Below are 16390 nucleotides of genomic sequence, written 5' to 3'. Positions count from 1 at the left end.
GTGTTCATCTCCATTTTCAGACCTCAAACTGCAGTATTGGGATACAGGCGGGCTAGGGTGGTGGGGCTGGGGTCCCATCCTGGCCCGTGGCCCCACGGCCTCCCTGCTGGGGCACTCAGCCCCAGAGCCTTTGAGGGACTTGCCAGCCTGAGGGAGGTTAAGCCCAAAACCCCAGAGGAAGGAAATGACGAACCAGAAGCATAATACCCTGAACACCGTTTCCTTCCCAAGAACTCCTCGGGAAGCCCTCGGCGAGCACTTGCGGGACCCTGGAAGGAGCAGCATGTTTGAGCCATGCTTTGTAGCATATCTGTCCTCAGGTGTTGGACGCTGTCTGAGACACAGCGGTTGCCGTGACTGGGATTGGCGTCCAGAGGGCAGACACTAGGGGTGCCGCTGACCCCGGCCCATGCACCGGGTGGAACCACGCGGAGGCGCACAGCCCAGCTCAGCCCTGGGCCCGAGGCTGGGAAGAGCTGCTCTGGAAAATGGTCTGGCTGTGTTGGACACCGGTGGCTGGGGCGGAGGGGACAGGAAGCCAAAAAGATGCCATGAAGCAAGGGAGGAGCGGTAGTCGGAGTTCTCGTGACGAGCGTCCGTATGTGGAATGGAAAGTCGGGGAGAAGAGTTCCTATTAGGAAGATGGTGAATTTGGTCCCAAGACATCTGTGTTCTGACAGGTAGAACAGCCCAGCAGGTGTATGAGAATGAGGACAAAGGGACAGGTGGGGAGACACATTGGTGCTGTGAAGGCAGATTTCTAGTCCTCTTCTGGGAAGCAGTAATTGTGATCAGTGTTTGTGGCCCAGAGAGAAGACTAAAGACCGGGAATTCACCAATGGCTCCCTGGGCCGAGGTGGGACTCAGGGAGAGCCTGGAGCCCATCTCCAAATCCCAGCTGCACAGCTCATGACCTGTGAGCTCATTGCTCAGGGGACCCTGGCATTCTTGGGGAGCTTGATGGGAACCCCGCTCCCTGCCCAGGGTTCCCTGGATTTTTGGGGGGATTGATGGGAACCCCGCTCACTGCTCTGGGGGGCTGGGGAGGTTGGTCTTGGCTGGGGGCTAGCAGCCCCCCACTGGTGGATGCAGCCACAGCTCTGCTATTTTTAAGCGTCTGCCTTGCTCCGGTGGAGGCTGCCGGCGCCTGATGCTGAATCACGATCCAGCTTGCTAAGTGCGGCGGAGCCCATGGCCTGCCAAGTACCGGACAGGCATCTGGCTCTGCGTGGCGGGTTCCGGAGGTAGCCGGGGTTGGGGAGGGCGACACGACCCTGTGACGGGGGCCAGGCAGGCCCAGTGCGGCTGTGGTTCTTGTACGCACCCCTGGGTGTATAGACTGACAGCAGCATCTCTGCGAGTTACCGGATTGTGGCTGGCTGTGAGATGAGGACTGTGTGCATCAAACCCGGGTATCTTTGCCATCAGTGCTGCTTTCATTCCTTCTCCTAGAGCAGAAGGCACCGACGCGCGGCCATCAGAAGGCTGCCTTGCGCACGGGAGTCAGATGGAGGAGGTTGCGCGTCTTTGTCTGGGGTCCTTCTGCATTTCTGAGACAGGAAATTTAAGCAAGTCTCCTGCAGGGGAGTCTCTCCCAAGGTAGGCCTGCCTCACTTGTGCTCTCCCTCCCCGAGCACCTGTAGGTCACAGCCGGCCTTGTGTACCTCCTGTGGGGAGGTCTTCCTGCTAGAGCCCCTGGAGGGCTCACCTCCTGGGAGAGCAGGGCCATCGTTAGGCCTGCGCGTGAGTGAGGGTTTGAAGGAGTAAGCTTCCCAGTCCCGTGCTCACCTCCAGAAGGCCTTCTCTGCACCCGTGTGCCTTCTTGCCTCTTCCCCAATGCAAGGGTGATGCAGATCATGGAGCCAGCCAGCACCCTGGCTGGCTCCATACCATGAGGGGTGGCTTTCCCCCGTCGGCTGAAGTGGCCCCTTGGAGGCTCCCAGAAGTTTCTAGAGCCTGAGCTGTCCATTGCAGAGGCAGGGTGGAGTTCCTAGTACTGGGCTGTCATGGCAAGGGGAGCGATGGACAGCATAGGCTGCCTGGCTTCTTGTACCTTCTTCCTTGTGGGATGCATGATATTGTGGTGCAGACAAGCATGTCACAGCCCCGGTTGAGACCATGGAGTCCTCCTTAGGGAGCATGATTAGTGCAGGAGGCTTGTGGGCCATCGCCCGGGGCAGGTGTGCCCTGGGCGAGGGTCATGGCGGCGGGCCTTAGGGGCTGTGAGGTTTGGCCCACACATTTCTTGGCCCATGGATGTGCCGCTCTCAGGCTTATGAAGCTCCTGGCGTCCCAGAACGGCAAGAGTCACGGGGTGTGAGGACAGGTTCCTCCACAGCGGTCCTCCTCGGCCAGCCCGGGACAGAACCGAGTCTCTTTCCTCACTCCCAGCTCCCTCTTTGACCCGCCGCAGTGTGCTTCCAGCCCCCATGGCTCCGAAATTCTCCTGGGAGGTGTTGCCCTGGGAGGATGTGGGAGTGCCAACCCACGGACACTGTGGAGTCATCTGTTCTCAGTGCCCTTGAGCTCTTTGTGGCCCTTGATGGCTCTTTCTAGAGACTCCCCTCCTGTGGGCACCAGGCATCACTCACCAGTTGTTCCTCCTTCTGCTCCGTCTGTCTGCCCGCACCAGCCAGTGCAGCCAGGTGTCAGTTTCCACCCAGACGTGGGGGTCCTCCTTCCCCATGGAGTTCTCCCTGCACCTGCTCATGGTCTGTGCCTATGGGACCTCGTCTCACCATCCCAAGTCTCCCTGGGCAGACCTCCGGAGTGTGTGACTTTGGGGTCAACCCTATGTAGACCCTCCTGAGATGACCCAAGGCATCTCTGTAGTGTGTGGATACCGAGCACCCTGTTCTCAGCTTGTGATGAGATGCAGCATCCCAGCATGGATCCCAGGGAGTCCCCCCTCCACAAAGGCACACGCTGTTCCTCCTGCCCGACCGAGGACAGATCTCATCCCCTCCTGTAGCACTTGACTGCCCTGCGGTCTTTTTGGATGTGAAGAATGTGCCAGAAGTGACACTGTGTTGTTCAGGGCTGACCCCTGAGGGTCCATCCCATGCTCCCACTTCCCTGCAATCCTGCCCCCATGCTGCTGGGGGGAGGGGCCACCTGCAAAGAGAGGCCCTCGGGGAGGACAGACAGCAGGCTCTGCCTGCTGGATGTCTGCCCAGCGTGTAGGAGAGCTCCCGACCCCTGCCGGCCAGCAGAGGGCCGCTGTGCATGTGTCCCTGCACCGTCAATCCACACTCACGGGAGATGACCTGAGCCTTTGGTTCCTAGCCCCCAGATGCTGGAGCCGCATTGGGCGACTGGAACTGGGAGCCACAGCAGGTTTTACAGGGAAGGTGTGCTGCCTTTGACATGGGTTTGTGATAAGTCTATGTACCTGATCTGGCAGGTTGACTGTGTGTCCTGAGGTGAGAGGCAGGGGAAGGGGTGCTGTGAGGGGAGACTGAAGGGGTCGTTGGGGAGCCCCCCTCTGCTGGGGACACAGGCATCACCTAGATCCCGGTCTTCCACTCCCAGGCGGCAGTCTACTGGGGGGTGAGCCGTATTTCCCAACCTCGCCGCAGGCCTGCTGTCCCACCTCTCTGCACACATTTCTGCGCCCGTTGCTGGTGTAGGGTTCAGGCAATGCCCTGCACCCCATCCTCCCGTGGTGGATGTCCAGGTCACCCAGACGGTGGAGATAGAGCCCTGTGGGCACAGGTGGAGGCCAGCACGCTGCCTGGGGACCCTGCAGCCACACCCTAGGGATCCCAGGAAACCCGGGCAGACATTTGCTGGCTGCAGCGGGCCCGCAGTCCCACTCACCTAGAGTGGGGCCCTTAACTCCGTCTTATGGAGGGAGGGGCATCAGACACTTGGGGACCAGCTATGGCACCATCCCGGAGGCACTGAGTTTTTCCACTCCTGGCTTGGCTTCTCTTTCTACCGTGAAAACGCAGTATCTCAGACGGGACTTCCCCTCCCTGAATGCTGGGCCCTGTGGTGGGAGAGTGGCCGTACTGTGGTTGCCTCGGGTGACAGTGATGGTACCATTGGTGGCCAAAAGTCTGCGGGGCTGGGAGGGAGCCGTCCGGGGAACCCCGGGAGCCCCTGCATTGGGTTGTGTCCCACCTCGTGGCCAGCCGGCCATCAGGGAGGGCTGAGTAAAGGAGTCCCAGAGAAGCCAGAGGAGTCTGCGTAGAGGGCAGCTGGTTGGGGGGGTCCTTGAGGCGGCCTGGCTTGGGTGATCCCCCAGCAGAGTGCGCTGGAGTCCCGAGGGCCCAGCTCTGAGCTGGTTCAGCGCCGTGTGCTTAGGAACTCACTCATTCATGGTTCCTTCAGCCAGCTACCATGTTGTGAGGACCTGCTCTCTGCTGGGCCCGTTTCTCTGCATGGGGCACAGAGGCATGGACAAGACAGATTGTAGCCAGCCCTCAGGAGTTGGAAGTCCAGTACACAGGTGACCCTGGCCTCCTGCCCACACCCTGCGTCCGCAGGGGAGGTGGTCTCTCCAATCCTCTCTGCCAGGACGTCTGATGGCACCTTCCTGGCACCACACGCCGCTTTACCTGGTGGCTACGTGCCACGTTTGGCCGGTGGCTTGAACCTCTGTCCCCATTCCCACAAGCTCCTCTCTGTGTCAGCCTTTCTCATCCGTCCTGTGTGGACATGGACCCTCATGTGAGGATGGAGGTGTTCTTAGAGGAAATCCTCCATGTGAGGGATGGGGAGGTCCTGGCCCTTGGAAGCTCTGCTTCTGACACTGGGGCCCCTGGTGTCCTAGCACAGGTGTGACCTTCACAGCCCCAGCAGGGACGGTTCTATCTGCTGCCCCACATCCAGTTCCAAAAATAACATCTGTTAGACTCTCACGGACTTCATCTCTAACTTCTGTCCCCACAGCTCCTTCACGCTCACATTGACAGCATCTCCGTTCCCCAGCGTGGTTGGAAAAATGAGTCAGAGTCTACCACGTCTCCTTCTCAGGGCTGGTAAGTGCTGCAAAGCATACATCCTGTTTTCCTTTTTGTTGTTGAAGAATGTGTGCCAAATTTCCACAAGAGAGGATTCTTGTTATTAGTGAGGAGCTTTTATTAGGAGGGCTTTTTCCTCACTAGCAGAGTGGGAACCAGTAAGAGTGTTTCTGGGGTTGGGCGAAGGCTGGTCAGACGGAGGTCAGGAGGTCTAGTGGACACTTGTCGTTGGAGGTTGTTGCTGGCCGATCAGCACGAGGGGTTTGCCTTCAACCCATCTCAGAGCCATGCTGAGGGGCACAGGCATCTTGGCGCCAAGAACACTGAGCCTCGGACCCGTGGCCAGCTTGGTCACCCTCGCTACACCCCGTCCTCTGCTTCGGGACGTCCAGGTGGGAGGGTGACATCTTCTGGCCTGTCGTAGATCCTTCCTGACACGCTTCCCGCCAGCCCTTCCCAGCCTCCGGCTAACAGCCCCAGCCAGGTGGCCCTTTCCTGAACCCCCCGAGGGCATCTTTCCTCCGGGAGGCCCCGTAGAGCAACACTGGTGGATGTTTTTATGGGTCATGTTCTGAACGTCACACCCGAGTTAAATCTGTGCTGATTCAATTAGAACACGCAAGCTGAGGGACTTCTTCACGTTCCATGACTGGGTCCTAGGTGAGTGGCTTCTCTCTCTGGACACAGGTGTCCTCACTGCCGTGCTGCTAGCGAACGGCCGGGCCCTCCCTGCTCAGCCTATGTGCCAAGCGGTCTTGCGGCTGGATGGCAGAACTGGAAGCCCATGGCCCTGCACACACGGGAAACTGAGGGCCGGGCGGCGGGGGTGGCACACTGCTCAGAGCCACACAGATAGGCTTCTGTCTGGGGTGGGGGTGGTCAGGCCAAGGCCCGAGGGGCTTTAGAAGCTGCACCTGAGGAGCTGGCCGGGGCTTGGGCCAGGTGGGGTCCCGGCCTCCAGAAGATGCCACGTCCTGCTGCCCCCAAGCTGGGAATGTGTGACATCCCCTTGCAGGAGGGGCTTCGCCGATGTGACTGGTTCAAGGTTCTCACTGGGGGTGGGGTGATCCTGGATTGTTGGGCCACACACCAGCTCCGTGTGAGGAGCTTCCTACGTGGGGGCAGGTGGGTCTGCCTCAGATGAGGTGAGACAAGGGAAGCAGAGGCATGTGTGTGCACACGTGTATATGTTGCTGTGTGTGGGCTTGTGTGTGGAAGAGACAGACCGGGAGCGAGGGAAGCAGGTAGAGGATTGCAGGCGCTGCTGGAGGTGGAGGAGGGCCCAAGGGGCAAGGGCACAGTTGTGTCTGGACTCCTCGGAGACAAGAGAACACACTTGCCTGGGGAGCACGGCCCCGAATTTAGACCTCGTGACTCCAGAGCTACAAGAGAGCGTGTGGTGACTTTTCCCGGTGGCCGCGGGAAACCCGTTAGAGGCATGAGAGCCTGCCTCTAGTTCAAGAGGGAGACGGGCTGTGAGCAGTGCGTCTCGGTGCTGACCGTGACCTCAGGGTGACGTGGATGGCAGTGGACTGGAAGCCACCATCCACTCTGAGTGTTCAGAAATAGCTTTCCACCGTGCGGTCCCAGTTTCCGTCTCCTGGAATGAAGAGCAGACATCAGACTTAAACTAATTCCTTCGCTGGCGGACCATCACGGGCTGGCCTCACGAGGTTCTCCGCCACGTGGACAGTTTCCATGAGACCGGGGGAATGGTTCTTGTGGGCTGCCCACTCCTGGACGCCCCCAGAGCCTTTGTGTGCTGGTCACCCACTGGCCTCCAGCGCTGGAGGCTCGCCCCAGCCCGTACATGTCCTACACTCCAGGGTGCCTGGTGGGGGTGGGGGTGCATCAGCTCTGCTCAGGGAGCGGTTGCCCCATGGTTTGACCAGGGGATGTGACTGGCCACCAAGGACCTACTTCCCTGAGAAAGGAGGGTCCTCCATTGGGCAAAGACTGTCAGTGATCTTTGCTCATCCAGGTGCTAAGGTCCTGCATCTCAGAGAGCAGCTTGGAAGGATCTAGGGCAGGTGGCGCACCCACCGCATGAGCTTCTACGGTGGCCTAATGGCACGTGTTTCTGCAGTTCAGGACTAGGGACCGTGCACCTGCTGCAGGCCATGCCTGGGGCTTGACAAAGCCACAGGCCTCAGGGAACTCCTTGTTTTGAGAAAAAGCTGATCTTTGCATGGTTTGGGCTGCAGGCCCAGCTCAGACGGGTGTGGAGGATCACAGGCAAGGGAGCGTCGCCATGGATGCGGGAAGGGAGCATCGCCATGGACGCGGGGGTCTCTCAGAGGAGCTGTGTCTCCCACTCGTGCAGGAGAACCAAGGAGGGGCTAGACACTGTGACATTCCAGTGGCTTTGGGGCCATGAGCTGGGGTGCTCCTTTGGGTCTTTCTTGCTGTGTGGACTGAGAATCCGTGGGGATGAGAACTCTGTCTTTTGCTCTTTCTTGCCCCTTGGTCCTGAGGGGATGACCAGCAGGCCGGCAGGACCAGCACCAAGAACGTAGTCTTCCTCTCCGTCCTGCTTCCCCAGGGCTGGGCCCAGGTCCTCATGTCCAGGGCAGGAGCTTGCCCTGGCCTGGGGCTCCCCGGTCGGTCCTGGGGATGGCGTGCATGGTGCTGGGGGAGAGGCCTGGCAGCATCTGATTCCTTCGTCCCTCCCTCCGTGCTCGAGGGCTGCATCCCGACCACAAGCCTGGGAAGCTGTTCAGATGGTTTGGATGTGGAGACCGAGGCTTCCTTGGAAGGAAGGGCCGCATCCTCGACCCAGTGAGGCCATGTTCTCTCTGACCTCTGCGCCATCTCGCCCGGACCTGAGCATGCTCCCAGGATCCAGGAGGTGTCCATGGCCCGGTCACTCTGTCTGATCCTTGATGAGCTTCTGCTTTGAGGGCTGCAGAAGGTTCTGGCCAAGAAGAGGACATCCCCATCAGAAGGACAGCTGCCCCCGGTCTCCCACCTCCTGGGCCTTCCTGGTTGTCTGTCCTTTCTGCTGCCGGAGGAGCTCAGAGCCAGCAAGGCATCAGCTGCTGGGGCGCTGGCTCAGGTCCCAAGAAGGTGGTGTCTCTATGAAGTACGGGACTGTCCTGGCACCTGTCGCATGCAGGGCAAATTCTAGGTCCCTTGTCCAGGCGGTGAAGATGACTTTCTTCCAGGGCTGGGCTCTTCTGGATATCGCTCTTCCCTGCATCCTGCGTGACGCATGGAGGGCTGGTCAGGCGCTCTGGTGCTGTGCAGTTTGGGACCAAACTCGCGTGCGCTGTTCTCGGCCAGAGCCAACCCCTTCTCCTCCATGTAGGGCCAGCCCGTCTCAGGACCGCGTTGCACAGCGCTTTGCTCGACCCAATGCAAACACGTCTTGTTCCAGTGGTTTGCCTTGCGGCCCATTCCTCACTGGTCAGAACCTTCTCTGAGGATGGCGAGCGTGTCACATCAGATTCTCGCATGCTCCGTCCTGGCACAGGAACGCTCACGGTATCCCTGGGAAGAATGGGTAGCACTCGGCGCCTGCTGGAGGGTTTGAGAGCCCGTCTGTGAGGAGCTGCCCTGTCCCAGATAAGCTCAGGACCAGAAGGGGGGCCAGAGGTGCGGGGTATGGGGAGCCTCGGACATTGCTGGCGGTGGCCTGGTGAGGAGCTCCCGACTTAGCAGAGTCACAAGGACTTGTGAATCCCTGGCTCTGGTCCACACCAGACCTTGAGAAAGCTTTTCTCAGTTGGTCAAGTCCCTGCTGATAGAGTCCACAGCGTGGAAAAGATCAAATTCTGGTGGAGAAGGTGAGCACCAAGAGTGGTACACGTCATGACAGAGGGGAGTGCAGGCCCCTGGGCACAGGCCACGGAGCTGAGGACTGCCATGTGACATAGAGAGGGTGAGAATCTTCAGGGCGACTCCTGAGTAATCAGAGAGGGCTTCCTGGTGGAGGTGACCCTAGCACAGTCTCAAGGACTTCATCATCAGTGGCAGTCGTACAAAGGGAAGAGTGTGTCGTGCACAGTACTGACAGAGGCCGCTGGCATGAAGTCCCCGTCCCGTGTGGTGCAGCATGGTGTGTGGAGAACTCGCACATCGTGCTGCAGTTGGAGCCCGACATGCTTGCTGGAGGGCGGTTCGGAGGGGTTGCTGAAGCACCAGAGGAACATGTTGGGCAGGAGTCAGGGAACATTTAGGGACACATCCACCTACAGAAATCTCGAGGCCTGGTGAGAGCTGACGCCCCTCCCATGCTCCTCACTGAGCAAGCAGGTGGGACCCACCCGGGCCCTGGAGGACAGGCCTCATGTGAGGCTCCCTTCTGTCTTTGGGCCATCCTGAGATCCTGGGGCGCAGAAGGGCAGGTTGGAAAAGGCATGAAACAGGTCAGGCCAGGGAGGCTAGCCCTGTGATTCCTGGGTCCAGCCAGCAAGGTTGCCTTGGGATGTCTACCCTCCCGACTGCTAGAGAGCAGTGTTTGTGGTCCTGGTCCTTGGGCAGGGTCCTGCTTGGTGCCCCACGCCCACCTGCTGTTCCCTTGGGCTCCCAGTCTCATGGACACCAGCATGCACCTGCTCCATCCTCCAGCCAGGCAGCCAGAGCCGACTCAGGGTCTGCTCCACAGCAGGTGTCAGGCCAAGAGGGAGCGTGAGCTCCTGTGCTCCTGCATGGGGATCCGGGCATGGGCGTGTGGGTGAGTCATGAAGGAAATCGTTCTCGGACATGCCCAGTGCCACGCTGGGAGCCCTGTGCCCTCTTCATGCTGTCTTGGACGTCAGCATTCATCGGCAGTGTAACTGTCGCCCTAGGTGGAGCTCCTTTTTGCAGTACACAACCGGAACAACCACACAGGGTGGCCCTGATGAGGTGCTTGGCCTTGGCAAACTGTCTGACCTCTCGAAGCCTCTCTCTCTTTTGTAAGATGGGAGTAGTAAGAACACGCCCTCAGAGTGCTATCGTGACTCCTATGGGCTCTGGAATAAGCCACTAGTAAGCAGGCGTGGTATCATCGTGGCCACCCTTGTCCTGTTCAGAAAGGTGGGCCAGGCTCGCCTGGCCTGAAGTCACACAGCAGCAAAGGGCAGAGTCGCATGGGCTCAGACCTCCAGAGTCTGAAGGACTTCGTGCTTCTTCCCCTCAGTTTCTAGGCAGAGGACAGGTGAGGGGGAAAGGGCCACCCTGGAGCTCCGCGGGGAGGGGCTGGCACCGCCATGGATTGGACCGCAGTCACAGGAAAGGAAAATGAAGTGACATTCCCCAAGCGTGGTCTCTCTTTTTCCAATCCAGCTTTGTCTGTCAACAGCCAGTATCGTCATCCCAGGCCGGGGGGACCCTGGTCTTTAGGAACCTCTATCACCACGACAGAAATCTCAGCCCTGGCAGAGACACTGCTCCAAATCACACTGCACACTCCCACCCCCATCCTGGGCGTGTGACTCTTATTTGAAGAGTTGATTGGGAGGCTTTGCAGCCCCGTGAAGAGATGTTTTGTCCCGCATCCCATTAAGGGTTTACTCAGCTGGCTGGAACAGCAGGAACAGCCACGGGGCAGCCAACCCCTTGACGGGCAGATGGCTCCCGTCACATCGCAGCTTCACGAAGCACCTGCAGTCACCGTGCAGCTGGTGCCACTGTCCAGGGCGATCCGGGTCCCTGTCTGTGTACCGCCTGCATGGCCTGCCCACCCCAGGGCCTTTGCTAACCCTCTGCCGGCTCCAGTGCTCCACCCGGCACCCCTGCCTGCATCCCAAGCCCACTGCACTCAGGAGCACCAGGTTCTGAAGTCCTGGCCCCTCCACCTAGTAGGCTATTCTCCACCAGGGCAGCGGTGTCTCCCAACCTGGGCCAGAGTGAGCCAGGGTCGTTCCGCATGACAGGGAGCCAAGCCGGGGCGAATGCAGTGGAAGGACACCATTCAAATCTTACAGAGCCCAGGACAGTCTCTCAGCAGGGAGTGTCAGCAGTGTGGTGGCTGGGAAACACATGCTGTGTGGCGGGGTGGACACAGAGTGCATGAGGGGCAGAACCCATAGACCAGAGTGTAGAGCTGGGGAGACCCCCCAGACTAGAGCACGAGAGCTGGGGAGACCCCACAGATGAGAGTGCGTTAGCAGGAGACCCCCACAGACCAGGGTTCGTGAGCAGGGGACCCCACAGTCCAGAGCGCCCAAGGCAGGGAGGTGCTGCAGACCAGGGTGCGTGAGGGGGAGACCCCACAGACCAGAGCGCATGAGCCACGGAAATTCCGCAGACCAGAGTGCAGAGTCGGGGAGACCTCGCGGACCAGAGCTTACGAGCCGGAGACCTTACAGACTCGATCATGTGAGCAGTGGACCTAGTAGACCAGGGCTCATGAGCAGAGGACTCTGCAGATCAGTACGGGTGAGCCAGGGTCCCTACAGACCAGAGATCGGGAGCCCAGGATACCCCGCACACCAGAGTGCATGAGCGGGAGACCTCACAGACAAGAGCACGAGACTGGGTGAACCTGCAGACCACAGTGCATGAGAAGGGGAATCCCTCAGACCAGAGCGTGTGAGCCCGGAGACCCCGGAGACCAGAGCGCTTGAGCTGGGGACCCCGCAGACGGACTGTTACAGCAGGTGCCTTCCACGCACATGCTGTGTCCCACGTGGGCCCTCCCTGCTGTCCATGGGTCCATTCTTCTACACCCTTAAGTCCAGAGCAACCCAAGGGGCAAACGGTTGTTTTTACCAACTACCCCCCCCATTTCACGGGGAGGCTGGGACTCAGCCCCTCAGTACCCACGAGACTCTAACAAGCTGCCCGCTGCCCCTTAAGTGTCCGTGGGGCATCCGGAATCAGTGTCCGGGGGGGCCGTATGTCCATGCGCGAGGCGAGGCCACAGCAGCCACTCAGGCCAGGCTCTGAGGCAGGGTCTGTCTGGCCCTGCACAGCCGCTGTGGCCCCAGGGTCCGTGGTTATGGCTGCGTCCCTCCATCTGTCTCTGTGTCCGTGTGTCCTGTCCTGTGTGTGTGTATCTGGAAAGGACGCTTGTGTCTGGGTTGGGGGATGATCCAGGACCGTCTCATGTTGAGATCCTTCGTTTATTTACATTAGGCAAGACCCGTTAAAGGTATCCGCCACAGGTTGCAGAGTCGCGAACGCAGACGTGCCTCTCTAGCAGCCACTGTTCAGCCCCTTCCGGACCGCGATGTCTGACGCAGTGAGCGCGGTCCTAAGAGTAAAAGCGCCACCACTCACGGGGAACGAGAAATCTTAGAGGAGGCACTTGTGCACGTGAGAGGGGCTGGATGACCCACGGGAAACACTGCGGGCTTGGCTGGCCGCGGCCCGTGGGAGTACCCTGCACTCCAGGCACGGGGGAGTATAGGCTGTCCGTGGCTGGGGGCTAAGTGTGCAAGGTTACAGGCCCGGCACGAGGGGTGCTGACCTTCCCACCCCTTCGGCAGGGCGCAGCCCTGGGACTGGCTCAGCGGGCGGGTAGAGTGCACCTGACGTTCAGTTAGGGCTGGGATGAGTCTGGCAAGAGCACGTTCACATACACTGCTGGTCACCACAGCACATGGCAGAGAGAGAGGAGGAGGAGGACCCGGCTGCCCGAGGCAGGTTCCTGAAGGCACGTGCCCCGCAGAAGGGGCCTACAGGCTGAGGGACATAGAGGCTATGGGGAGCCATAGGTTCAGGGGGAGGGACCGCCTGGGAGGAGGCAGGGTGGGGGCAGGGAAGGGCTCAGAAAGGGGAGGAGGAGGAGCAGGTAGGAGGAAGTGGTACCTGGGGCGCTGGGAGCAGAAAGCATGGCAGGAGTGAGCTGAGCGCATGGCCGGGGCTGGGTACGCAGGTGGGGGCACAAGGTCTGGTCAGCGGGCAGGTTGGTGGCTTTGCGGATAGTCTCCGGCTGTGCTCGCCATCGGGCGTGGCCCAGGGGAAGGACCTTCATGGATGGAACGTGATTTAGGGGGTGTCTGCTCCCTTGGGGAGTGGCAGGATCCAGGAGACCCTGGGCTCTCCACTCTCCAGCAGGTGCAGGCATGAACACAGAGCAGAGGGAACTGGGCGGCCAGAGGGATGGTATGCGCAGCGCCCCAAGGGAACAGAAAAGAGGAGCCTGACTCGCAGGGGGCAGAGCTGGGCGTCGAACCCAGGGAGACCTGAACCCAAAGCGCCCATCTGCACCCCACACTGCGCCGCCTCCTGGTCATGGAAGGCTGCAGGTGGGAGAGTGGGTTGGTGGGGCCGGCCACCTGTGCGGATGCACAGTTCTGCTGGAGGTGGGGTGTCGGTGCCCTGACGGGCCTGCCCCCTTCAGACCCACAGAAGCATAAATGGGCTCAGCTCGCTTTGACGCTGGTCTCGGCTCCCAAAGACCCGTCAGCTCAGGGGCAACTGAGGCAGCGTGACCCTTTGTCCTGCCGTCACAAGGCAAGCTTCCCCGGAGCATGCTCTGGCTGGTGGGGCAGGCAGGGGTCCCCACCTCCTTGGTCGAGCGCCAGAGACCCAGGGAGGCCAGGGCGAGGCTGACTTAGAGTCTGCAGATGCTCTGAGGGCCCCAGGCAGGGCGTGCCCTTCCCGCCCCCCACATCCTGTTTCTTCGCCCCAGGGAGTGTTTCCCAGCCCATTATCACATGAGTGCTTGGCTGGGTCACCCTTTGTCAGGGCAAACATCAGGCATGGGCTAATGGTCCCCTTAACCATGGCCAGTTGGGTCTTAATGTCTGTTCAATGACACCTGCTATGAAGGCTCCCATAACGGAGCTCTTAATGGCAGACGAGGGGCTGTTAGACCTCGGACACTTAGCCCACAGCCATGGACAGATCCCGGAGGGCAGCCTGCCCCTCCAGAGGGCCGAGGGGAGGGGCTTGGGGGAGACACCTAGAGCCCCCCCTTGTTCTGCTGGGCCCCTGAGAGTGGGAGACACAGAAGTGGCTCTGGGGGGATGTGGCCAACACCAGAGCCCATCCCGGTTTCCTGTACAGACCACTGACCTGCGCTCAGAATGAACACCAAGCACTCTGTTTCCCGTGTGGGGTTGGGGATAAGAAATACCAGGGACGGGGAGCGGGAGACGGGTCCCTCCGTGCCGGGTCCCTCCCAGCAGCAAGCAGGTCCCTCCCTGCCCTCCTGCCCCAGCCTCAACCTCCACACTCGGGTGCGGGGCAGAGATGGCTTGCGAGGGTGCGTGGGGACGTCACCGGCCGGCACATCCGTTCTCAGACGCTCTCTTTGTCCTCACGCCTCCCCGCTTGTGGTACCCAGGCGCGTCCAGGCAGCTGGTGCCCGCTTGCTCCTGGGGCACCTGTCCCCCTCGGGAGGAGGGGTCTCTAGGTGTGGGGATCGTTGGTCACACACGAGTAACTGGAAGCCTTCCACGATGAACAGAATGTTCCCTGTGCTTGACAGGTGTGTGGTGGGACCAGAGGCCTAAGCGGTTAGCACAGCCGGCCTGCTGGGCTCTCTCAGACGGGAGCACACCCGGGAGTTTGCCAGTGGCCAGGGAGGTACGACGCTCCATGAGGACGGGACGGTGTGTGGAACAAGGGGTCACAGGAGGGCACCCACGTCCCATGGACGACAGGACAGGGAGCTCCCGAACGCCCTCTGAGGGGGCGCGCAAAACTGCGGCTGAACACCCAGCATCTTCCTCGAATACAATTAATTCTTTCCATCAGCAGGGAAGTTAAAACATTTTTATATTGAAGTTAACAAGAATATATCACAGTAAAAAAGCAAACATTGCATGGTTCTTTTTTTTTTCTTAGGATTGAATTTTTGAAAGTGAGGTATGTTTTGTGTCTCCCCAGGCCTTGCTGAAATGTCCGTGGCAGTGTCGGCACTCGGGCCCGAAGGACGGGAATGTCAAGGGGCTACTGATGGTGAGGGGTCCCTCCGGGAGGTTCTCATCTGGGAGTGAGCTGGGAGCAGACCCCCATTGGAAATAAGTGAGGCGGACGATTCGTGCAGGACGGAAGCCAGGGCTCCGGCTTGGATCCTCCTGGAACGGCCAATGTAGAAGCCCCGTGGAGGGCAGGACAGCTGGGAGGAGCAGAGGGGTCCGCCTGGAAAGACCTCTGAGGCTCAGAGCCCGTGGCACTGGCTGGGACTGCAGACCCCGTGAAGCATCTGGCGTCCGCACCCGCTCACCACGCCACCGTCCTGGGTGCTCACGGCATCAGTAACCACACAGTGCGGCCCCAAGGAGTACTTCCTGCACACCTTGCAGTCTGTGGGCTCACACTGTCCAGAGCACGTTCGCCCGTGAGACAGCTGCTGAAGCAAGAGCTGTCTGGAACTAAGTAGAACACGGCTGACAGGTGCCCAGGAGCACGTCCGGAGCCCAAGGCCCCTCCAGCCCGTCACTGTCCCCTTGGTCCCACGTGGTCAGAGGTTCCATTCAGGTGTTTCTGGAGAGAAGGCAAATGAGCAGCGTCTCTCGCGAAACTTTGTCCTTTTACTCAGAAAGGAATGCGCTCACCAAAATTTCTATCTGTGCTCACGGACAGGAACTGGGGCGCGTGGCCCACGTGGCCGCAGGGAGCCTGAGAAGGTGAGCCGTCATCAGGAAGCATGGCCGCCCCAACAAGCTCAGGGTCCTCTCAGGGAACAAGGGGGTATGGTGGACATGTGTTGGCTGACATGGCTGTCCCCACCGTCCTGGGATGTGATGACCATTTTCATTTTCATAATTTGACGGAGGAGGAGATTAAGGGACAGGCAAGCCAGGTCATTTCTTTCCTGAAGACTACCTAATAGACGGGGAACCGTATCTCTGTGAGACCATAGGCAACCTGAGAGCAGGACTGTGTGTTTGTCCTTTGCCCTGTGTAGCTGTGACCCCATCACCAGACAGAATGTCACTTGGATCGATGCCTGATCGAATGCCTCGTTGATGGCCCAGTAAAGTCCCGTGCATGTCTCAGGCTTCCCCGTCCTCCCTCTCAGAGGAAAGAGTTCCAGAAGCCTCCCCACGCCGGCATGCAGTTCCTCTGGGCCCAGGCAGCGTGGGTGTGCCGGGAGGACCAGTTTCGGCCGACTGCCATCCCAGCCACGTGCAGCTGAGCTCACCAGGACCAAACAAGGCCCGAAGTGTCTCAAGGAGTGTTTTTAACAAGTTGTAAATAATATCTCACCAAGTCCCATCGCTGCCTAGAATTGATGCAGCTGGTGAGAAGTAGTCATGATCCCGTGAATCATTTGTCCATTTACAAGAACATTTCATTCACCTCCTTCCAGAAGGATGCACAGAACACGCTTTAAAAGAAGGCATAACTGGTACTGACATATGGGAAGGCTGTGTTGCATTCCAGTTCCTCACTGGCTCATGCGGTGTGTGCAGAAGAAGGGATACTCGTAATTACTGGGGATTTTTTAAAAAATAGAGATAATTTGTCTTTAAGAAGAAACACGGGCATCTGCAGAATGATGACTTTGTCTCCCCGTGGTCTGCTCTTGGGTCAGAAAC

The 16390-nt window shown here is 59.6% G+C and overlaps 1 protein-coding gene across 1 annotated transcript in view; it reads left to right on the top strand.

Moving 5' to 3' along the window:
- LOC309857544 (uncharacterized protein) overlaps positions 1-14356 on the top strand; it is a gene marked incomplete at its 3' end in the record, with an annotated part of 35662 nt that extends 21306 nt beyond the window's left edge. Inside the window, exons 4-5 of the mRNA XM_082750274.1 lie at positions 4897-4985; positions 14332-14356. Coding sequence (XP_082606400.1) covers positions 4897-4985; positions 14332-14356 — 114 coding nt within the window. The remainder of the gene's footprint in view (positions 1-4896; positions 4986-14331) is intronic.
- Between the last annotated feature and the right edge of the window lie 2034 nt (positions 14357-16390).

Source organism: Mustela nivalis (genome assembly GCF_964662115.1).
Source record: "Mustela nivalis genome assembly, contig: HAP1_SCAFFOLD_868, whole genome shotgun sequence".
NCBI lineage: Eukaryota > Metazoa > Chordata > Mammalia > Carnivora > Mustelidae > Mustela > Mustela nivalis.
The sequence above is the reverse complement of the archived record's forward strand: the minus strand, read 5'-3'. Positions and strand labels throughout refer to the sequence as shown.